A 23,507-nucleotide genomic window follows, 5' to 3' on the forward strand; every position below is an offset into this window, starting at 1 on the left:
CAGGGTCACAGACCAGTCTTGGCCTCTGCCTGCAGTGGCCCATACTCCTCCAGCCTCACCCAGGACCATGAGTGGCCGAGTCGGGGACCTGAGCCCCAAGCAGGCAGAGACCCTGGCCAAGGTGAGAGCCCCTTTCCTTAGAGCCCCATGGGAAGGGAGGAGGGCTGGCGGCTGTAGCCTGCCTTACTCTGTCTGCTCAGCATGTCCTTGACATTGTCTCTTTGCTTTCACCTCTCCCAAGGACAGGTCTCACAGTGCCCAGTGACATCAGCCCTTTCCAGGGAAGGGACTGAGGCAGCAGTGCCATTTCCAGTCAATAGTGTGGGCGCCAGGTCAAGCCTGAGTTCTCATTCAGGAGCCAGACCCGGAAAGCTGTATCTGAAAGCTGCTGCCTTCGCCCTCTCCCAGGTCCCTTAAGTGGGAGCCGAGGGATCTGATGTCTGCTCTCTACTGTTCTCATCCCTGCCCAGGACCCTGCAGGATGGCCTGTCTGTAAGCGCCAGGGAGACAGAGCAGGGTGTGGCATCCCCACGGTCCATGGGGAAGAGCACACATGATCCTTAACCATGTCTTTGTAGAAAATGGGATAAAAAAATAAAAAAGAAGCAGATGTCTTGATGGGTTAACACCTGGAAGAAATGAAGAATACAGTAGTCTTCCCTTATCCACAGTATTGCTTCCCACGGTTTCAGTTACCCACTGTCAACTGTAGTTTGAAAATATTAAGTGGAAAGTTTCAGAAATGAACAATGCATAAATTTTAAATTTCACACTGTTCTGAGCAGTGTGATGAAACCTCCTGCCTTCCCGGTCTGTCCCACCCGAGATGTGCATCATTGCTTTGTTCAGTGTATCCATGCTGCATATACTTCCCACCTGTTAGTCGGTTAGTCGCCGTCTCAGTTATCAGATAGGTTATCAGAGAGAGAAAGAGAGAGACCACATTCACATAACTTTTATTACAGTATATTGTTATAATTGTTCTATTCTATTATTAGTTATTATTGTTAATCTCTTACCGTGCTTACTTTATAAATTAAATTTATCGTAGGTATATCTGTATAAGAAAAAGTAGTATATCTCAGGTTCAGTACTATCCGCAGTTTCAGGCATCCACTGGGGATCCTAGAATGTACACCCCGTGGATAAGGGGGACTACTGTACATCCGTACTTTAATCCAGTCACCTAGCCACTTAGCCTTTCTTCCATCCACGCTTCCACCCCCACCCACCCATTTATCTATTCTTCCTTCTATCCATTCACCCACCTAACTCTCCTTCCTTCTACTCACCCACCCATCTCTCCTTTTCTCCATCCACTAATTTGTTGATTTCTCCTTTCTTTTCTTCTATTCACCTACCCACTCATCTCTCCATTCATCCATTTTCCTTTCTATGCATTTACTCACTCATATATCCTTACTTTCATCCCCCAACCTATCTACCCACCCACCCATCCAGTGATCTACGTCTTCTTCTATTCATCTGTCTGCCCATCCTTCCATCATCATGGGCCAGATGCATGTGGAAGAAAAGGGGGGTTGAGGGAAACAATCATTGAGTCTGGGAGCCAAGGCTCGGTGTGAAAACCACCTTAATCAGCATCTTCCTTCCCAGTTCCGAGAAAATGTCCAGGACGTACTGCCTGCCCTGCCCAACCCTGATGACTATTTCCTTCTGCGCTGGCTCCGAGGTGAGGGCAGAGGTGGGAAAGCTCAAGGTGAGGGGTGAGCAAGAGGGGCCTGGTCTTACCTGCTCCAAAACAGCACATGGCTCCAACCACATCACTTTGCTCCACAAGTTCAGGTCCAGGAGAGGGGAGGGGGCAGGGAAGAAAGGTCTCGCCCAGACCCCCAGTGCCCAAGACCAGGACAAGGCAACTGCAAGGCAGTTATTTCCCACCTTACTCCTTCCTTCTATCTTCCCACAGCTCGGAATTTTGACCTGCAGAAATCAGAAGCCATGCTCCGCAAGGTGAGACCCTTCCCCGCTGGAGATTCGGGGAGAGGCTTCATGGGGTGCAATGCAGCCTCCAGCTCCTGCTCCATCCCTTCCTCTGGGGGCTGGGAGCCCCGTGGAGCCTCACCGCTCATCTCCCTTTCAGCACATGGAGTTCCGGAAGATCATGGACATTGACCACATCCTTGACTGGCAGCCCCCGGAAGTAAGCCAACACCCTCACACACACACCGACCTTTCACAGACATACTACTGAGCAGCCTCTGGGTCACTGGGGATCATGAGGGAGGGCAGCCAGCCTGAGAAGCCTGCGGAACCTCCTGGGCCTGCAGATATTTCTCCCATAATAATTTTAAATATTTCTTGGGGGCTTATGAGGGCCAGACCTGGGTTAAGACTTTACCTGAATAAGATTATTTAATTATCACAGTCTTATGAGGTGGGTAATATTGTCCCATTTTACAGATGAGGACACTGAAGCCCAGTAAAAATTAAGCAGCTTACCCAAAACCCACAACCCCACGGTGGGGCTGGGATTTGAGCTCAGGCCCATCTGTCCCTGAACCTGGGCTCTTCACCACCACAGTGAACCTGTGCCCCTGTGCTCTCACTCCTAGGGCCTTGATCAAAGCATCCTGTCTGGGTGGGAAGGAAATTTAGCTCAGCAAGGCATTGGGAGGACAATCCTACCAGAAACATCTTAGTGAAAGCAAAGGTCATAGCTTCTTTATGAAGTATGAACTCTAGGCCAGGCATTATACTTTGCCAACAAGATCTTGGGGACTTTCCCCAATAATCCTAAGAGGGAGGAGTTATCCAAACCACTTTATAGAAGAGGAGGTAGAATGGGGTTCAGAGAAGTGGCATCACTTGTTCAAGGATACACAGCAAGGCAGCATCAGTAATTGTATTTGAACCAGGTCTGTTGACCTTCAGAATCCATGTTTTCCATAACTCCTAACCTCTCTCCATGAAAAGGATGTGGGAGATGTCAGGGGCAGAACTAAGGAGCCCAGAGGCCTTGGGCTAGGCCCTGCTGAAACCTGGCTTTGCTGTGCACTTGCTGTGAGCAAGGCTCTCCCTTGCAGGCCCTCAATCTTCTCACCTGGACAATAGTGCCTTCCTCCATGGTGTATGTAAGCTTGGGACACACAAGTTAGACTGGTCTGGGAGTCTCCAGGAGGTGCACAATGCCAAGTTCTATGTATCTTCCCATGCCCAGGTGATCCAGAAATACATGCCTGGGGGTCTGTGTGGCTATGACCGTGATGGCTGCCCTGTGTGGTATGACATCATTGGGCCTCTGGACCCCAAGGGTCTGCTCTTCTCAGTCACCAAGCAAGACCTGCTCAAGACCAAGATGAGGGACTGTGAGCGCATCCTGCATGAGTGTGACCTGCAGACGAAGCGGGTAAGGCCCAGACTGAGTGGCGCGGGCAGCTGTGGTCGGCGAGGCTGCCAGGGGACATGGTCCCAGGAGTAGCACCTGTTCTACTTATTATGGTCAGAGGGCTCTGGGATCAAACACCAGCTCTGCCACTTCTCAGCTGTGCAGCCTTGAAAAGTCTCTTCACCTCTCTGAACCTATTTCCTTACCTGGAAAATGGATAATAATAAATAATGGTTGCAAAGATTGAATGAGATAATAATGCAAGTATCTCATTCTAACACATAGGGTCTAACATATTCCCAGCCATGCTATTTATTGTTATTCCCGCTGAGTCTCTTTCCCTGCTGTTTCTTCTGCCAGGAAAACCCTACCCCCAGCATACACAGCTGCTGGCCACACTTCCCTTGGCTCTCTCCTAGATATGCTTCAGGTCTCAAACTTAGATGTCACCTTCTCTGAGGCCCTCGTCTTGATTAACTTGTGTTCCCTTTGCTCCCATGCTGTCCTATCCCAGCAATCATCTCAGGATTGTGGTGATCTCTTTGCTTCTCAGTCTCCCCAATCAGACTGTGAACTTTTGAAGACAAGAAATGTGGATCATTAAGCATTTTGTGTTATGTGTTCAGTATCTGGCACAAAATAAATGCTTAATAAACGTCAGTTGGACAAATGGAGGAATGAATGAATGGCAGTATGAATGGATGGATGAATAAAAGTAGTCATTGTTTCATTTACTATTCCTCTGAGGACAGAGTAGAAGACTGGGATAAACTGATGTGTCACATGCTAATGTCACCATTTTACAAGTTCTGAGCCCTACACCCTGAACCTTGGAACTGGTCTTTGCTCTCATCCTTGCAGCTGGGGAAGAAGATTGAGAGCATTGTGATGATATTTGACTGCGAGGGCCTGGGATTAAAGCACTTCTGGAAACCGCTGGTGGAAGTGTATCAGGAGGTGAGGAGAAAGCCCTAAGGCACCTCTGCTTGCTTTAATAACCAGTTTGGCTTGCTGTGACCTGGCTGCTCACTCTCAACCAAGATTTGGTAAAAGGTGGTAGCCCTCCTGGACCCCATATATGACTCATGACCCATAGATTTGTTTTCTAGGAGATCCCACAGAACAGGTCTCAGAGACAACACTGTATTGAGACCATAGGGGCCAGCTTCCTCCAAAGCTTTCCCAGTCCTGTCATCCCTAGCTCTGTGACTTGAGCAAATTATTGAGGATACTGAGTCTGCATTTTAAAGTGATGTAAGGATACTTCAGTGAGTTGATATGCAGACTGTATACACAGTGCTTACAAAGAGTGAACATTTAATAAACAGTAGTCATTATTATTATTGTACTATTATTTCTATAATTTTACTTTTAAGTGATTTCTTATGGTATAGTTGCAATAGTCTGAGATGAGAAGTTCCCTTCCAGGGACCAATATAGGTAATGAAAAGAAGCAAACTCTTCCACAGCCTTCTGACCTCTCCAGAAGGGATATTGCAATGGCAATAGGGGTAGGAGGAGGTGAGGTGTGGGTTCTGATGGGGTCTTTCTTGGTTCCACAGTTCTTTAGCCTCCTTGAAGAGAATTATCCAGAGACCCTGAAGTTCATGTTCATTGTGAAAGGTGTGTGGCAAGTGACTTTACTTCCCTGTGCTTCCTTTTCCTCCTCTGTAGCCTGGGGATGATAATAGTGCCTTCTTCCTTGGGTTATAGTGAGACAGGTTGGTTGCTTGGCTGCATGAAAATCACTTAGAGTGACTGGAACAGAGTAAGTGCTTCATAAATGGAAGCTTCTACATTTGGCTTTACTGCAGCTCCAAACCCAGCTCTTCCAGGAATCTCCTCTCCACTTCTCCTGTCTCATTTAAACTGTCTTCCCAAACTGCTTCTGACACTGGTGACTGGCACAGCCTAGTCTGGCCTTTCTTGTCTGCTGTCTTCTAGGGCCACCAGTTGTCTTGTGTGTATTCACCCTATTTTCCTTGCTGAGTTGTCCACTACTTCAAGCTAAGGGCCTCTTATTTTCCGCTTCTGTTTTATCCCTCACAGGCTTGGGACAATGTGGATGCTCAATGGGTATTTGTATGGTTGTCATTTGTGGACGGAATGTTTGATGTTGTGGATATATGTTTGATGGTTGGCTGGTTGATTGATTGGTTGTTTGGTTGGTTGTTTAGTTGGTTGCCTAGTTGACAGGCCAGTTGGTTGGCTGGCTACTTGACTGACTGGTGGTTGGTTGATGTCAGTTTGTTTGACTGATTGAGTGACTAGTGACCCAATAATTATGTGCAGTCTGTGAAATCTGGTGGCTATAAAAATGTGGAACCATAGATTCTATCAGAAATAATAAATGAGGTTTCATAATATTCTGAGGCTTGAAGTAGTATAAAGTATAAGCCCAAGCAGATTGTGATAGCATTTTGGTTGGTTGGTTGGGTAAGTTGCTAGTTGGCTGGCTGGTTTGTTGTTTGATTGTATCTTAGATGGTTAGTTATTGGTTGTTTAAAAGGTTGACTGAATGGAGATGGTAGATGGTGGAACAGTTAGCTGGTTGTTTAATTGTCTCATTAATTTGATGATTACTTGATGTGTTAAATTTTTGACTATTTGGTAGGTTGGCTGAATTGTTGGTAAGCAATTGGTGGCTGATTAGAAAGTGAACTGACTAGTAATTTGTCAGCTGGCTGGTTGGTTGATAGACAGGATTATCAATGAATGATTGGTTAGTTGTTGATTATTGGCTGGTTGACCAATTGGTTGAAAGGTTTGTCAGGTGCAGGGTATTAAAATTTGCCAAGGTAATTCATGACTCTTTCATATTGTTGGCTATGATTGTTATGAAGAGAGTATTTCAATGGAATTATTTTCTGCTCATTATTTTTGCTTGTATCTCTCCAGCCACCAAACTGTTCCCTGTGGGCTACAGCCTCATGAAGCCTTTCCTAAGTGAAGACACTCGCAGAAAAATTGTAGTGTTGGGAAGTAAGTGGTTCTAGTTCCATCCCCTGAGCTCTGTACATGAACTTTGGAGGGAGGTTGGTCCATCACTTCATCCAGAGAGCCACATATCACCTAGAGTCAGAGACTCCTCTTTCTCAAAAGTGACGTGGGTGTCAATGTAGAGTCTACCCAGTTACCTCTGCCTTATTCCCTATCTTTGGTGACTAAGGCATTCACACCTTCCTCCTTACTGATTTCAGTTGGTTGCTAGTCAACCTCTGGGCTATGAACCTCAGTTTCCTTTCAATACTCATCACCTCAGTGCTTCTAAAGGAAATTTTGCTGAGGAGGATGAGGAAGAAGAGCAAGAAAAGGAGACATAATTCAGAGAAGGGAGGCTCAAAAAGAAGGGACTGGATAAGTAAATAATGCATGCATTTGATGAATTATTGAGCAGCCATGAAAAAATGATTTGATGTCATGGGATATATCGTTAAGGTTTTTTAAAAGTTGATTATAAAGAGGTATAAATAGTATGATCTTGTTTTCTTCAAAATAAAATATGTTTCTAGAAGCAAATACAACAAAATGTTGATTTGTGGATGGCGAGAAATCAAGTGATTTTTAATTTTATTTGTATTTTCTAAATTTTTATAAAAATGTTATAAGTAGAAAACATTGTGATTGTTTTAAATGATAATGAAAGAGAAAGGAATAGAAAAGAGAAATAGTTTTCAAACTCAAACCAGTGACTCTAGGATAGGAGAATAACTTCACAAGCAGAATGATCAGATCATCAAATCAGGAGATCTAAGGATCTATGGGTAAGGGAGGGGAATTTTATAAACCCCCATTTTCTCTCCCTTCATGATACTTGAATCTCTGCCTTTGCCCAGTTCTACTTGGATAAGGACCTGGATGTATCACAAGGTGGCCCCTAAATCCTAGAGCAGTATGGGTGACTGCCACACTCTAGGACCAAGTTTAGGCCTCTACTTTAATTTCAATTTGGAGGCATACGGGGCACTGCGCATTTGGCCTTGGTGTGCCAGGCACTGTAGTCATTCTTCCGTGACTATGGCAGGGTGGTAAAGATAGTTTAGATTGGTCACAGGGCTGGGCTCATGGTGACACCACAAGACCCAGAACTTTTATAGTTTTGCATAGGGCACAGAGAACAGTAATGAATATTGTAGTTGTGATGATTAAGAAGTGGATCAGGGGAGGGGTCCTTCCAAAGACCCAAGGCTGTCTGTTCCCCACCAAGATGTCTGACTTACACACTGTGCAACTCCAACAAGGTCCTTGACCTCATTGGGCTTTAAAGTCTCATTGAGATAATTAGACAACTCTTATCTTCACTACTCATGACTGGGAGACCCTCAAATGTGCAAACCTATCAGCCAGGGGAAACATGTTTCCATAGCAACATGATGCTGGAAGACACTTCCTGCTGCCTGAGGCCCCGGAAGCTGGGGAAGTGGCCCTGGCAACCTAGCTTCTGTATGGTTTTCCCCTAAACTCAGGCTCTCCTGGTGGGAATGGGGGTGCGGACAGGTTCCCTTCATGCCTGCTAATCGCCCTTCAACCCCTCTAACCCTAGACAACTGGAAAGAAGGTTTACTGAAACACATCAGCCCTGAAGAACTGCCTGCCCAGTTTGGGGGGGCCCTGACTGACCCAGATGGGAACCCAAAATGTTTAACTAAGGTATGAAGAGCCCCAGGATGAGGAGGGGAGGGAGTAGAGCTGGATTCCTTTCTCACTCATTCATTTATTCCACAAATGTTTCTAAAGAGATCCTTGTGAGCCAGGTGTTAGGCTAAAGTCCCAGCTCTGCCTTAGTGGGGCTCTCGGCAGCTGGGCAGGCAAATAAGAAATGAGGAAACTTTGACCCAGAGGGATGAGCTGGAAAAGGGAGTTCCCAGAAGAGGCCCTGACCCAGCCTGGAGGGTTAGGGGGGAGGTAGGGGAGGATAGAATGAGCAGGACACTTCCAGGAAATGGTGAAAGTATCTCGGGCAGTTGAAACGGCATGAACAATGCAATGGCTGGAAGAGGGGAGCAAGCCCACCCCATCTTGTGTCCGCAGATCAACTATGGAGGGGAGATCCCCAAGTCCATGTATACGCGGGACCAGGTGAAGATTCAGTATGATCACTCGGTGCAGATCAGCCGCGGCTCTTCACACCAGGTGGAATACGAGATCCTCTTCCCAGGCTGTGTTCTCAGGTAGAGATAGGCCACTGACCAACCCCTGGCTGGGACTAGCCCCTTGAGGACCCATCAGACTGAGCAATAACCTGTCCTTCTCCCTCCACTCACACACAGGTGGCAGTTCTCATCTGATGGTGCAGACATCGGCTTTGGGGTTTTCCTGAAGACCAAGATGGGGGAGCGGCAGCGAGCAGGGGAGATGACGGAGGTGCTGCCCACCCAGCGCTACAATGCCCACCTGGTGCCTGAGGACGGGACCCTCACTTGCTCAGAAGCTGGTGTCTGTAAGTCTGCCCCAGCTGGGACCCAGCTCCAGAAAGATGAAGTCACCTGTCCCACAGTTTAGAGGAGGAAACAGAGGGGCAGTGACCCCCTGCCCCAGGGACATAGCCTAGGTTAGTGCCATTCATTCACAAAGTTGCTCATTTGGTCCACACTCATGAGCACCAAGAGCCAGAGACCCGCAGGCCACAGGACATGGGAAAGGGATGGTAGGGCAGAAGCAACACTCCCCAGGAGGAAACTGAGGCAGCTGGGCTCTAAGAATTAAATCAGCTAGCCAGAGCCACTCAGCTGAGTGTGGAGCTAGGGTCTCACCTCAGCCTTGTGGTAGCCATGTAACCTCAGGCAAAAGTCTTTCCAATCTGGAGCCTTGGTTTGTTCACCTGTGAAGCAAAAGTTACAACCCCTGTTTCTCAGGGTGTCTGTGGGAAGGCAGAGGCATGCGTAGGCCTGGCCCAGCACCCCATTTCATCTAAAGGGGCTGGGAGGCCTGCTGATCTGTAAGGGGACATTCCCAGATGCCCCCTTATATCCCCATCATGCAAGTATCCAGGTGTGAAGACAATGGGATTCAGTGGCCGTTGTTCTCATTTCCAGTTTGTGCAATTAAAGCCAGGCTGGACATGTGCCAGGAGGAGGTCAGTGTCTGTTTACAAGCTCTGCTCAGGGGCGGCAGTTCCCATGGGGAAGGAAACAGGAGTAGTGGGAACTAGGCTTAGCTTGGCCAACACAGCAGGTGGGAGCACAGCCTGTCCTCTCCCATGGCTGGGGCAGGGACACAGGGTATGTAAAGCCAGGCCCAACTACCTGTCTGTCCATCTGTCCCCCCAGACGTCCTGCGCTTTGACAACACCTATAGCTTTGTCCACACCAAGAAGGTCAGCTTCACAGTGGAGGTACTACTCCCAGACGAAGGCATGCAGAAATTCGACAAGGAACTCACCCCTGTCTAGGCAGCTGCCTCACTTCTTAGAGACCTCTGACCCTCTGCTTTCTCTCTATATATATTTCTCTCACTAGAAGCTGATCATTAGTTCTCCTGATTCTGACATTAATGAGTAGAGAAGGAATGGCTTTGGGGAAGACTCATATGCTGTGGTCAAATCAGGAAAGGTATGAGAGGCACAACATTGGAGGATGCCAGTGTTGCAGAAGAGGAAGAAGCTAGGGTAAAAACAAGAAGTATTGAATAGATTTTACTGAAACCCAAGAAAGAGGGGAATAAATCTCCTAGCCTTTGCCCTCACTTCTGAGGTGCTTGAATACCTTCCTTATGAATTATTGAAGTGTGGAAAAGAAAGGCTCTTAACATGAATAATTTTTGGCAAAACTTACTTTCTCTAAAACAAAGAGACTTTTAGCAGAACTTACTTTTCCTGAGAAGACTCCCTATTCTTGGCCTTGCGGCTGGTTTCCCAGACTGTGACCTTGGGCTAGCTTTGCAAAGCTGCAGGTGTTCTCAGAATGTTTCTCCTTGAATTAATCCTATAAACATTGTAAGAAAGCTTGTTTCACTGCTTTGTTTTACTGCTATGCTTCCTCTCCTCCCCATTCCTCAGTCAGTATGTAATTTTCCCTTTAAAAGCCAGCCCCAAACTGTGTTCTCTACCGCATTCATTTGAACGACTTAGGTCTCCATGCAGTTTTGGCAGCTGGTTAATTTAAGACTCCCTAATTTGGCTAATTAATTGTGTCACAAGACGTCTGTTATCTCGCTGTTCCATCATAACATTATAAGCAATTTGGGTTGGAGATGTACCTACAACCTTTTTTACTTCTACTTCTTATATAGTAGATATACATAAGGAGTAGGATTTTAAAAATACTTCATAGTGTATTCTTGTGAAGTTGAATGGAGGTAGGGAGCAGGTGATTAACAGTTATGCATGGCAGGAAAGAGCTTACCCTGGCAGGTTTCAGTACCTTGGACAGGAACAAAGTTGTGCTGGGGATGGACTCTCCAGGACACTCAGGCAACCCCAGATTTCTGGCAGTGACTGCCCCCCTCTCCTGGGATAGGTAGGAGATGCTTACATTAAGGCTCTACCAGGCTCAGAGCACACAGCTTTCTCCATCCATCACTCTCACCTTCATTTCTTTTCTTTAGAACTCACAACTTGTATTTTAAGCAATTAAAGGAACTCTCCTGGAAGCAAAGGAAGTCATATCTGACTCTAGCAGCTGCCTGGCGATAATAATAAAAAAAATTACAGCTATTGTTTGGTGCGTGCTCTCTATGTGCCACACATGGTGCCAACTGCTTTATGAGTTTAGCTCGTTTCACTCTCACGCCTCCCCCGACGGCTGTCCATCGTGGCCACCTTATGTTATGGTTAAGAAAACAAAGGCTTAGAGAGATGAAGTCACCCACCCAACACCACACAGCTGTTAAGTAGCAGATCCAAAAACCAAGTGTTTTTGGTTTTGTTTTTCTTACTCCAAAGACATTGCTCTTAATTGCCCCATAAAGCACCTCCCTAAGGCCCTACTTGTACAAAGAAGGAAACAAAGAATGACTTGCCCTGGCTGGTTGGCTCAGTGGTAGAGCATCAGCCTGGTGTGCAGGAGTCCTGGGTTCGATTCCTGGCCAGGGCACACAGGAGAAGCGCCTATCTGCTTCTCCACCCCTCCCCCTCTCCTTCCTCTCTGTCTCTCTCTTCCCCTCCCGCAGCCAAGGCTCCATTGGAGCAAAGTTGGCCTGGGTACTGAGGATGGCTCTATGGCCTCTGCCTCAGGCGCTAGAATGGCTCTGGTTGCAACAGAGCAACGCCCTAGATGGGCAGAGCATCGCCCCCTGGTGGGCATGCCGGGTGGATCCCGGTCGGGCGCATGCGGAGTCTGTCTGATTGCCTCCCGTTTCCAATTTCAGAAAAATAAAAAAAATTAAAAAAAATACCAAAAAAAGAAGAAAGAATGACTTGTTTGTTCTAGATGTTCCAGTAGAAATGTCCTGGATGGCACTCTCTCCAAGCCCAGTTTGGGCAGCTGGAGCAATGGAGACACACAAGGCTTAGGCCCCTTGTCCAAGGAAACTCACAGGAGAGCAGGCAGGGCTTCCTCTTTGAAGCCCAGCATCCTGCCCACTGCCTGCATGGCCTCTGGAAAACACAGCCCCTTGATACCCACCTGAACCCTGTGTGACAGGGGAGACACCAGGGCTTCAGGATTTTCTTGCTCAAGCCAGCATCTGACACAACTCTCGCCATGAGGAGCAAACAACCCAGATGTGGTTAGGTGGGAACCAAAGGGCATGGCTGGTGCCACCAGAGGCCCCTTGGGAAGAGCTGAAGACCAGACCTGCTGGGGTGAGCCTACCTGTGAGCAGAGTATGAGGCCTGACTCTGAGACTAATCAAGCAAGCATTGGGTAGCAGCTGACACTTTCCATTTTATAGACACAGGATCTTATCTCCACTGTATGGATGGGAAACAGCTCTCAAAAGGTACTGGCCATGTTGCCTTCAGCCAGTGGGTGGCAGAAATAGGACTGAGCTAACGTGGCCATCCTCCCACCTGATTCTTCCCACCACTAATTCATGTTACTGTAGCAAGACAAGACTGCCAACTTTCCGAGCTTGGAGTGAGGGAAGGAGAAAAAGAAGGGAATGTGTTGTCAGATTTAGAAGAAGAAAAAAGTAATATTGGCATATTTTTTAAATTGATTTATTGTTTATCTAAAATTAAAATTTAACTGGGCGCTTTGTATTTTATCTGACCACCCTACCAATGAGGGATGAGGGAGAGCAGAGGGGAGGCAGGAACCTGGCACCAAGCAGAGCAAACTTTGACCTCAAAGCTCCCACAGGACAGAAGAGGCAGCAGCAGGTCACCAGCCGGCACACGGCTGACCCTGCCCAAGCTCCTACAACTCACCATTTGTCCACCCTTAGCCCAGATCCTGAGCGCATAGCAGATTCAATGACATCCATCTGGCCACACAAGGCTAAGGCTCCCAGTGGTCCCCCGACCTGGTCCCACCTCGCCGTACTATGGTATTGCCCTTTCTGCTGGTGGGAACAGCCAAAGTCCCAGCAGTCACACACCAAGCTTTCCCACTTATCAACAGGGGTGCAAGGTGGGGGTGGGTTCTGCCCCAGAATTTGGAGGACGTTTGGCAGAGGGGCTCACAGGCCATCAGGAAGGAAGTCTCCTCATCCCAATATCTCCAAGATCCTAAGTCCAGCTCCTGCAGCAACCTAGGCCAGGTGTGGTGGGATGAGTTATCCTACATGAGGTTCATCAGGTACATGGTAGGCAGGGGGAGGCTCAGCTCAGTGGCAGGAAAGGCAGAGGGAAGACTCCCATTCCCCACCCCAGCTTCCAAGCGAGCCCCACTGCCTAGACTTCACCTAACAGCAAGACCGAAACAACCCGTGGAAGGCCCCTGCGGTGGCCATAAAGAAACATTGCCTGGGGCCCTGGCTGGTTGGCTCAGCGGTAGAGCGTCGGCCTAGCGTGCGGAGGACCCGGGTTCGATTCCCGGCCAGGGCACACAGGAGAAGCGCCCATTTGCTTCTCCACCCCTCCGCCACGCTTTCCTCTCTGTCTCTCTCTTCCCCTCCCGCAGCCGCAGCCGAGGCTCCTTTGGAGCAAAGATGGCCCCGCCGCTGGGGATGGCTCTGTAGCCTCTGCCTCAGGCGCTAGAGTGGCTCTGGTTGCAACATGGCGACACCCAGGATGGGCAGATTATCGCCCCCTGGTGGGCAGAGCATCGCCCCATGGTGGGCGTGCCGGGTGGATCCCGGTCAGGGGCATGCGGGAGTCTGTCTGACTGTCTCTCCCTGTTTCCAGCTTCAGAAAAATGAAAAAAAAAAAAAAAAAAGTAACATTGCCTGGTCCCTACACACCTGCTCAGATTGACCCGGAGGAGGCTGGGGAAGAAATAGCCTACCTGGAATCCATAGGTGAGTGTAGGGCATGGCTGATCTGAGCCCAGTCTACATACAGACTTCCATATGCCCTCACCTGTGCTCTCCCGCTGCCTGCAGGGCCTCCTGATTTTACAAAAGGCTCCAAAGTCCTCTCACATGGAGTTAATAAAGGTAGCAAGACTTAGTGCTGATGGAAGGGGACATAATTTTTCATCTACAGGATGATAATGGTGGCATTATCATAGGCTTTTATGGAGATTACAAAACACAATGTTTATCAAAGTGTCTGGCACATCGTAAGAGCTCCATTCATGTGCTCCGTGGGTGTCATTTCTAACTCTTGTCCACGGAGAGGGAGGAGTGTGATGACGGAGGTTGCTGTACAGCAAAATGATTCTGTCTGGGAGAAGATGCTGAAAGGGTTCATGGGGCAGGTTCCATTAGAGCTAAACTTGAAGGCTGGGAACAAAGGGAAATGGGGGTGAGGAGGGCATTCTGGCAGAGGGCATGGTCTCAGCAAAGGCACAAAAGCTAGATGTGCAGGGCATAACCAGCGGTGAGGGGTCAGTGGGAAAGAACGTAAGTACAGGAATGTGTTGTGGTGAGAGGTGAGCCTACCAAGGCCTGGAGGCTCTGAATACCAGGCTGAGGTGTTCAGACTGGATCTTGGAGGCTGTTGGGAGTCATGGAAGGTATTAGAACAGAGAAAGCACTTGGGGAGATTCGGACACCAGCATGATCAGACCAGAAGAATGTTTCTTTTATACACTGGGAATTTAAGGAGATCCTAAGATTTCAGTTTATACAAATAAGACCACGATTTGTTCAGAGAAAATAATTTGATGAGTTTTAGATATGCACCTGATGGAAGGGGACATAATTTTTTCATCTACAGGACCTGCCCCATGAACTCTTTCAGCATCTTCTCCCAGACAGAATCATTTTGCTGTACAGCAACCTCCATCATCACACTCCTCCCTCCCTGTGGACAAGAGTTAGAAATGACACCCACGGAGCACATGAATGGAGCTCTTACGATGTGCCAGACACTTTGATAAACATTGTGTTTTGTAATCTCCATAAGAGCCTATGATAATGCCACCATTATCATCCTGTAGATGAAAAAATTATGTCCCCTTCCATCAGGTGCATATCTAAAACTCATCAAATTATTTTCTCTGAACAAATTCTTAGGAGTGGAATCCCTAAACCATAGAATTGGCATACTTTATATTTGGGTTAGTCATCTGATGAAACAATTCAATCATTCTCCCTTGAAGCGATGTCTTTTGCCACATTAAAAATAGCTAATGTTTTGATACGAAGCGAAATAAGTAAATCAGAAAAAAACAGGAACTGTATTATTCCATACGTAGGTGGGACATAATAGTGAAACTAAGAGACATTGATAAGAGTGTGGTGGTTACGGGGGGGAGGGGGGAATGGGAGAGGGATAGGGGGTGGGAGGGGCACAAAGAAAACAAGATAGAAGGTGACAGAGGACAATCTGACTTTGGGTGGTGGGTATGCAACATAATTGAAAGACAAGATAACCTGGACTTGTTATCTTTGAATATATGTATCCTGATTTATTGATGTCACCCCATTAAAAAAATAAAATTATAAAAAAAAAAAAAAAAATAGCTAATGTTTGTGGAGCTCCCTCTGTGAGCCCCTGCTTTGAGTGGATGCCTTGTGAGCCATTTCTCCTGTAATCTTCACAGTCAGCTTTAGGAGGTCATTATGGAGAATTGTACACTAGGGAACCAAGGCTTAGAGAGGTTAGGTAACTTGTCCATGGTCACACAGCCTGTGAGTCAGCTCTGCCTCTGACTGTGTAGAGAGTTGTGGGCTGGAAGGAAGTAGGCAGGGATCAGTACTGGGCTGGAGGAAAGATGAGGTGAGGTGGTGAGAAGGTCAAGGGATACCGAACATTCTGAGTTTGGGACAGAGACTCCAGCTCCAAGAAATAAGGACTTAACCATGATGTGATTGCAAGGGGTAAATGAGCCACATCACAGGAAGCACTTGGCATGGAACCTGGCACATAGTAGGAGTAGTTCACTTAATAGATATTGCTTTCAATAACCCTGGAGGCAGCTTTAACCAGCCTACATGGACACATTGGGAGGTGCTGCCTCCTTGTGGTGATACTGAGCATTGCGTGAATGTGGCCACTGCGGGACCTAACTCTTAGAGTGCTCTAAGACAAACCAGGGAGTGAGAAAAGAGACTTCCTCCCAATTCCAGCAGGAATCTGTTGCATCCTTCCAGGAGAAGCAGAAAGTGCTGGACTGGAGGGATCTCAGAGGAGGCTTCCAATGACAGCCTTAGGGGTCAGAGGCTACCTCGGGGTGAACTGAGGAAGGAGTGGGCTGTAGTCAGGAGGGTGGGTGCACCTGCAGGAAGGGGTAGAGGGAAGACTGGAAGGGAGTGTCTCAACAGGAGGGAACAGAGTATGAGAAAACCCAGTCAAGGGAACCTCCAGATCCAAGGAATCAAAAGGCACCAAATAGCTCAGATCCCAAGAAAATGGTGCCAGTACTGACCAGGTCTGGAGCTTCCAGCACAGCCACATCCTGAGCTGGAAAAAACCCCAGATGAGATGACACAAGGCCAAGACACTCAAGCGCTTGTCCAAGGACACATAACAAGAAGGGAAAGCAAGCAAAACCTGGGCCAGGTCACTGGAAGCCCAGTGCCCTTCTGACCCTGTCACCTTGTCCTTCCTCTCTTCCTGCTCTCAGCAGAGGTGGTCTAGCTCAGAACAGGAGGCACAGGAGACCCTGATGTTGGGGTCCCTTCCCCTTGAGCTGATGTCCCCCTCCTGTAGCAAAGGGCAGACCAAGCCAAAATCAAATGTTGAAGTGCAGACATTCAACCCCAGCCAGGGAGCCACTCACCAAGGAGGCGGGGGGTGAGATGGGGATTTCTGGGCTGGCAGAGAAGCACGTAAGGGTTAATATGAGCCTGGCATGTGAGGAGGCCCAGAAAACCAACACCGAAGGCCCATTACAAGTTCCTTGGGGCAGCCCAGACAGTCATGAGGACAGGAGAGAAGGGGCCAGGACAATCCAGGGATTTCAAATTCAGGCTCCCAAAATTGGACAGCTACCTGCAAAAAAATGAAACTAGACCACCAACTTATACCATTCACAAAAATAAACTCAAAATGGATAAAAGACTTAAATGTAAGCCGTAAAACCATAAGCATCTTAGAAGAAAACATAGGCAGTAAGCTCTCTGACATCTTATATCAAACTAAAAAGCTTCTGCACAGCTAAAGACAATAATAACAGAATAAAAAGACAAACTACACAATGGGAGAATATATTTGACAATACGTCTGATAAGAACTTGTAAAACTCAATACTAGAAAGACAAAAAATCCAATCAAAAAATAGGCGAAAGAGGCCCTGGCCGGTTGACTCAGTGGTAGAGCATTGGCCTGGCATGCAGAAGTCCCTCCCGAACCAGGGCACACAGGAGAAGCGCCCATCTGCTTCTCCACCCCTCCCCCTCTCCTTCCTCTCTGTCTCTCTCTTCCCCTCCCACAGCCGAGGCTCCATTGGAGCAAAGATGGCCCTGGCGCTGGGGATGGCTCCTTGGCCTCTGCCCCAGGCGCTAGAGTGGCTCTGGTCGTGGCAGAGCATTGCCCCCTGGTGGGCAAAGCGTCGCCCCCTGGTGGGCGTGCCGGGTGCATCCCGGCCAGGCACATGCGGGAGTCTGTCTGACTGTCTCTCCCCGTTTCTAACTTCAGAAAAATACAAAAAAAAAAAAAAAATGGGCGAAAGAAATGAATAGACACTTCTCCAAAGAGGACATACAGATGGCCAATAGGCATATGAAAAAATGCTTAATATCACTAATCATTAGAGAAATGCAAATTAAAACCACAATGAGATACCACCTCACAGCAGTCAGAACGGCGCTCATCAACAAAACAACACAAAATAAGTGCTGGCAAGGATGTGGAGAAAAGGGAACCCTCCTGCACTGCTGGTGGGAATGCAGACTGGTGCAGCCACTGTGGAAAACAGTATGGAGATTCCTCAAAAAATTAAAAATCAAACTGCCTTTTGACCCAGCTATACCACTTTTAGGAATATACCCCAGGAATACCATAGCACTGTTTGAAAAGAAGAAATGCACCCCCATGTTTATGGCAGCATTGTTCACAATAGCAAAGATCTGGAAACAGCCCAAGTGTCCGTCAGTGGACGAGTGGATTAAAAAGCTTTGGTACATATATACTATGGAATACTACTCAGCCATAGAAATGATGACATTGGATCATTTACAACAACATGGATGGACCTTGATAACATTATACTGAGCGAAATAAGTAAATCAGAAAAAACTAAGAACTATATGAATCCATACATAGGTGGGACATAAAAATGAGACTCAGAGACATGGACAAGAGTGTGGGGGTTATAGGGTGGGGGGAAGGAGAGGGAGGGGGTTGGGGGAGGGGAGGGAGGGAGTTGGGGAGGAGAGGGGCACAAAGAAAACCAGTTAGAAGGTGACGGAAGGCAATTGGACTTTGGGTGATGGGAACGCAGCATAATCAAATTCCAAAATAACCTAGAGATGTTTTCTCTGAACATATGTATCCTGATTTAACAATGTCACCCCATTTAAAAAAAACCCAACAAATTCAGGCTCCCAGGTGAGCACACGCAGCCCTGCTTCAGGCTCACACCAAGGGGACTCAGAGGTCAGTGCCTGCTGCACGGTTTGCTAGAGCACCAAGCGCACCAAGCCCACTGTTCCTCCTCCTACAGGACTTCCAGGTGGCAGGCTCAGGGGTACTGGGCAATGCTTATTGCCCGGCTATATAGCTCACTGGATAGTGGAAGGCAGCTATGGGGGGCTGTTCATAGCTTCAAGGTGGGGGGTGCATAGACCAGATCAGCAAAGAATTCCACCATCTTCCCCAAGTTCTGGGGGAACACCAGCTTCTCAAGATGGTTCAGGAAGCCAGGACGGATACGTCCTCAGCTTGGCTCCTGCCGGATTATCAGTCGCCTTTTCTGGGCCTCAGTTTCCTATCTAGGTCCTGTTCAAAGTCCCTGTCTTACTCAAATACCTGTTTTACTTTGGAGAAGATGTGCTAAGTTGCATCAGTAGATGGTGAGGCATTCCTTCTGGGAACCTCAGTTCCTTACCTGGAAAATAGAGATGTTAGCTCTACCTCCTCGTGGGACTGCTGAGGATGCAAGGAACAACATAGGTGGAGGACATGTGCAAACCCATAGATGATACATAAATGCAAGTTTGTATGGTCTCTTGCCTACCCAAGTCTGCAGCAAGCCAGGTTCTGCTTCTTTTAGAGAAAGGAACTGAAGTTCAGAGAGGCTATGACTTGCCCAAAGCTGCAGAGTCAATATGACCTGATTTTACCTCTTTCTCGAGCCTGGATACCGCAGCTCTGCCTACTTCCCCCAGAATCTCCCAGGTGCCCCTAGCTCCTGGCAGCCTTGTCCCCATCAGCCTCATCAGCTGGATGAAGCCACAAACTTTGCATGGGGCAATGAAAACCACGTAGGCAGGCATGACAGGGACCAAAGGTGCACAGGTGCCAAGCGCAGGTGGCGGGCATTGACCTGGGGACTCTCCTCACTGCCAGGAGGTTGTCCATCTGATTACATTCCTGTAAAAGACTGTTTCATGGCCCAGCTGGTGCAGCCAAAAAAAAAAAAATGGCTTCAGTGAGAACAGAACCAGCAGAACCTTCCCAGAAACCTCCCCTAATGTGCTTCCCGCCCATCAATCACTGCTAGCAGTGTAAGGTGTGTGTGTTGGTGGCAAGTAGGAGAAGGCTCTCCCTGCCACAGACAGGCTGTCTAAAGACCTTATTCCCACCAGTCTGGCCTGGGAACACCTGCAAGCTCCTCGTATGAGCACCTTTATATGCTAGGCATCGGCACACTTGTACCCCCGTAGTTTGTAACAGAGTAGGGCCACCAGGGGGGCATCCAAGGCCAGAGGGGGCCCATAGTAGGGCAGAGCTGAGGAGCAACAAAGGATAGGGCATAGGGGCTCGTTCTGAAGGAAGCTCAGGGTCAGCAGAGAGGAAAAAGGCGGAGAGGAAAGATTGCAGCTGAGGAATGTGGAGTTGGGGGAGGGGCTCTGAGGGCAGGTGTGGAGAGGTACACAAGGCTGCAGCAGGGATGAGAGCTAGACTGTGCCCAAGAGCACAGAAGCCTGGCTCTGGCCTGAGCAGCACCCAGCTTTAGGGGGAGCCCTCAGGATGGAAGGGAGAGAGAAGTGAGCAAGGACTTGCTGGCAGAACCCAGATGTCATGGGGACGCAGGTGTGGGAGTGGCCCTGGAGGGATATGGCACTGGATTGGAGAGGTGTGCAGAGGAGACAAGGCTACAGTACCAAGGGTGGGCTCCCATGGATCTGCAGGGAAGTGCTGTGGGCAGGGAGGGACCGGAAAGGCCCAGTGCTGGCCACTGTTACATCTGGCCTGAAGAGTCAGCCTCCACCTCTGAGGGTCCCCAACCTGGCTCTCCACTGCCGCATCCCTGCTCATCCCCAATAGAAAAGAAGAAAACTCAACTTCTTGAGGATTTATTGGACCAGGGCTGTCCTGCCTTCCAGCCAGGCCCCAGCAGCCCCTGCCCCAGGGATGGGCTGGCCAGAGGGTCAGTCCTCAGGGACCTCACTACTGCATACCCAGGTTTCTGCTGCTCCTCTAGCCATGATGCCATGGGGTGATTTGGCCGAGCAGCTGGGAGTCCTGGGTCCCCAGCTTGCTAAGTGATTTTGGCCATATTCCTTGCCCTCTTTGGGCCTCAGTCCCCATATCCTCCATGGGAGGACATTACTTTCCTGTCAAAAGACAGGGCTGGGCCCACCCAGGGTCCACTCCCATTTGGTATCACAAATTCCGAGGAAGAAGACAATTCAGGGCCTGCCCCTGTCTGAGTTGCTGCGGCTGTTGCTCCTTGAGGCCGTTGTCTGTTTTCATCCAGCTCAAACTCACTCAGGTGCCAGGGCCCTGGACCCCAGGAAGCCAAGCATTGCACCTCCTGCAGGAGGAGGAGGTTGGAACAAAGCAGGGAGTGGGCCAACCCTCAGGCCAGGTATGAGGGTGAGGTCAAGAGGAGCTGGGCTTCTCCACTGAGGGGTAGAGCTTGCGCAGGCTGGAGTCCAGGAGGAAGTCCACTGACCTGTGGGGCAATGGAGGGTGATAAGCAGGTGACCAAGAGGTGTTATGGGGGGGGGGGGTTGAAGGCAGGAAGTCAGGGCTGGATAAGGGACTCTCTAGATGCAGGGCACAAGTACCATCCAAGTGGCAGCCATCACCCTCCTCTTTATTCAGTTGGGACAAGCAAGGCACTGAGAGGGTAAAAGACTCACTCAGGGCCTCAGGGTCAGCTCTGTTCCCTTGGAGAAAGACTGCTACTCCCAATCTATGTTGGTTCAGGCCCATTTCTGGTTCTAAGAACAGGCACTTGACCCAAACCTGGCCAATCAGTAAAGAGAAACTGGCTCAGGGATAGGCACCCAGTCTACAATAGACCAATGACAGCCCTTTCTTGAGTTTTTTGTTGTCACTATTAAAAAGATTCCTATGAGGTTTGCTAAGCTGGTGGGATAGAAACTGGGAGCTGCTGGGGCCATCTCTGCTCCCATAATGGGAAAGTGAGTAAAGCCAACATGGGGTGGGGTGGATAAAGGGCAACAGGATGGGGAGACCCAGACCCCTAATGACATCATTTGGGTGCCTAGATGCAGCCACTCCTGAAAGCAGCTAAGGACTTTTCAATTTCACAAAACAATTCCCACTTCTGTCACTAAAACCCTCCAGGGTACACCTGCTCCTGCCTGTCTCTGGTTGTTTTTTTCCTTTCTGGGAATTTACTTGTCCTGGTTCCTATACCCTTCAGGCCCCCTCCCCATCCCCCATCCCTGCTTTTACTGCCAAAGTCCTGCCAGATCGTATGACAAGAGCCAAGACTGACCTTTCTATCTCTGGAGCCCCGAGTGCCAGCCCTGCCTCTGCTGCTACTGCTCTGTGCAAATGGGTACATCCATGCCCTCAGGGCTTATCTCCACCTGCAGACTGAATGATCCCTGAGGCTGGGAGCGGCGCCCACCTGTCGATGGGGTGGATGATTATGGGGATGACCAGCAGTCCCAGTGCAGTGGTGGTCCACTTGCGGATGGCCAGAGGCCAGCGGGTGGCAGTACCCAGGACGTAGAGAGAGGCTGCACACACACGGTTGATAGTGAAACCTGGGATGGCCACAGAGGCCAGAGCCTGCCACACGAAGGTGTCCACCACAGCCACAGTCACTCTGGTGCTGCGGCTTGCTTCAGAACTTGGCACCTGGTGGGCACAAGAGAAACTTAATCCAGCAGGGACAGAGTCAGGAAACACTGTGGACAGAAGCATGAGGCTGAACCAGGGAGAAGGGAAGTGGGGGGGGGGATGGGGACAGACCACAGTAGTGTTGGGTTCTGGGCTGTACCACATTTAGGGCTGGGAGTAGTCTTGTCCATATCCAGGACTGGAGTATAAACTATGTCACATGCAGGACTGAGGGCAGGGTACACTATCCTAAAACAGAACTGGGGTAGGACTGCGCCAGGAGAGGTTCTAGGGATTGGACTGTCCACATGCTTTACCACTGTGACTTTATCACATATCACATGCAGGGCTGTGGACTAAACCACAAGGGGAATTGACTGGGGTGGGGTGTTGAGGGACAGGATAACACTCACGTTTCCTGCTTTCTTGCCCTTGTCGATAGCATCGGCCAGCACGTAGGAGCTTGACACTCCATAGCTCAGCCACACCACGGCTGCTGGTACCATGGAACGGAAGGCCTCCCCCACCTCATTAGCGTAGCCTGTTCAGAAGGACACATTGAATTCCAGGGACCATGGATTGTTCCACAAGAGGGCACTCCATCGAGCTGGTTCTAATCCCAGCCTGCTAAACAGAACCTGGATGACCTTAGACAAATGATTTTATCTCTCTCTGAGCCTGTTTCTCGCCTATAAAATGGCACCCATGATGCCCACCTTAACTCTAGGGCTATTGTAGGAGAGCTGAGTATAGTCACCATTATCACTCACTCACTTCCCTTCCCTGTCTGGATCCTAGAAGCATCTGCATTAATGTGGGAACAAGAAGCAACAGAGACTGACCAAGGGCAGCTCCAATGACCAGGCACTCACCACATGCCAGGACTTTCTGTGCCTTATCTCACCACCCGATGAGAGAGGCCCTGTGTTCATCCCTTTTTGCCAAGAAAGCAACTGAGGCTCAGGCAGAGCCAGTGAGAAGCTGGGAAAGGCGTTCAGATACTCTGACTCCACAGCCAGTGCCCCTGCATGCCAGAGAAGGCAGCCTGCCCACCCCATTCCTCTAAGCAGGTTTCAAGCTTCCACCTGAGAGACAGGATCAGCAGTGACCCCAAAGGCAGGGCTGGGCCGACCAGAGCTGTGTGACCTTGGACAAGTCCCTAGCCGTCTCTGAGCCCAATCTCTGGCCCCGGGCAGAATGAGAACTAAGATCCTCCCACCTTCTCCAGGAGCCTAACGGGCATCCGGTGACCCCTGCTTCCCCAGCTACGTGGTGGGGGATTCACCGTGCCCCTCGCCACGCTCTCACCCAGGTATCGCACCCACGTGTCCCTGAAAAGGTCGAGCTCGGCACCCCGCGGGGGCGACTCGGACATGGCGCTTCCGCTGCTGCCCGGGCCACTGCAGCCGGTCCTGCAGCTGCTGCTGCCTCAGCTTCCACTAGCGCTCCTGTCCAAGGCGGTGGGACTGATCCAAGGTCCTGGAGTGAAGGACAGACAGGTCGCCTGTCCCCACCAGCAGG

General features: G+C 49.2%; 2 protein-coding genes across 2 annotated transcripts; one reads left to right on the forward strand and one right to left on the reverse strand.

Moving 5' to 3' along the window:
- Positions 1-10,699, forward strand: SEC14L3 (SEC14 like lipid binding 3). Its single transcript, XM_066260155.1, has 12 exons — positions 1-121; positions 1,618-1,693; positions 1,931-1,974; positions 2,105-2,164; positions 3,182-3,370; positions 4,211-4,306; positions 4,912-4,972; positions 6,248-6,331; positions 7,893-7,999; positions 8,381-8,520; positions 8,620-8,789; positions 9,619-10,699. Exons 1-12 carry the CDS (start codon positions 68-70, stop codon positions 9,738-9,740), a joined length of 1,203 nt encoding a protein of 400 aa, XP_066116252.1. The 5' UTR covers positions 1-67; the 3' UTR covers positions 9,741-10,699.
- A 9,524-nt stretch (positions 10,700-20,223) lies between these two features.
- MTFP1 (mitochondrial fission process 1) lies at positions 20,224-23,498 on the reverse strand. Its single transcript, XM_066255031.1, has 4 exons — positions 23,295-23,498; positions 22,400-22,527; positions 21,772-22,004; positions 20,224-20,841 (listed from the first exon to the last, which is right to left on the reverse strand). The coding sequence occupies exons 1-4, from the start codon at positions 23,359-23,361 to the stop codon at positions 20,769-20,771; spliced, it is 501 nt and encodes a 166-aa protein (XP_066111128.1). The 5' UTR covers positions 23,362-23,498; the 3' UTR covers positions 20,224-20,768.
- Between the last annotated feature and the right edge of the window lie 9 nt (positions 23,499-23,507).

The sequence above is a fragment of the Saccopteryx bilineata genome, chromosome 2 (assembly GCF_036850765.1).
Source record: "Saccopteryx bilineata isolate mSacBil1 chromosome 2, mSacBil1_pri_phased_curated, whole genome shotgun sequence".
Taxonomy (NCBI): domain Eukaryota; kingdom Metazoa; phylum Chordata; class Mammalia; order Chiroptera; family Emballonuridae; genus Saccopteryx; species Saccopteryx bilineata.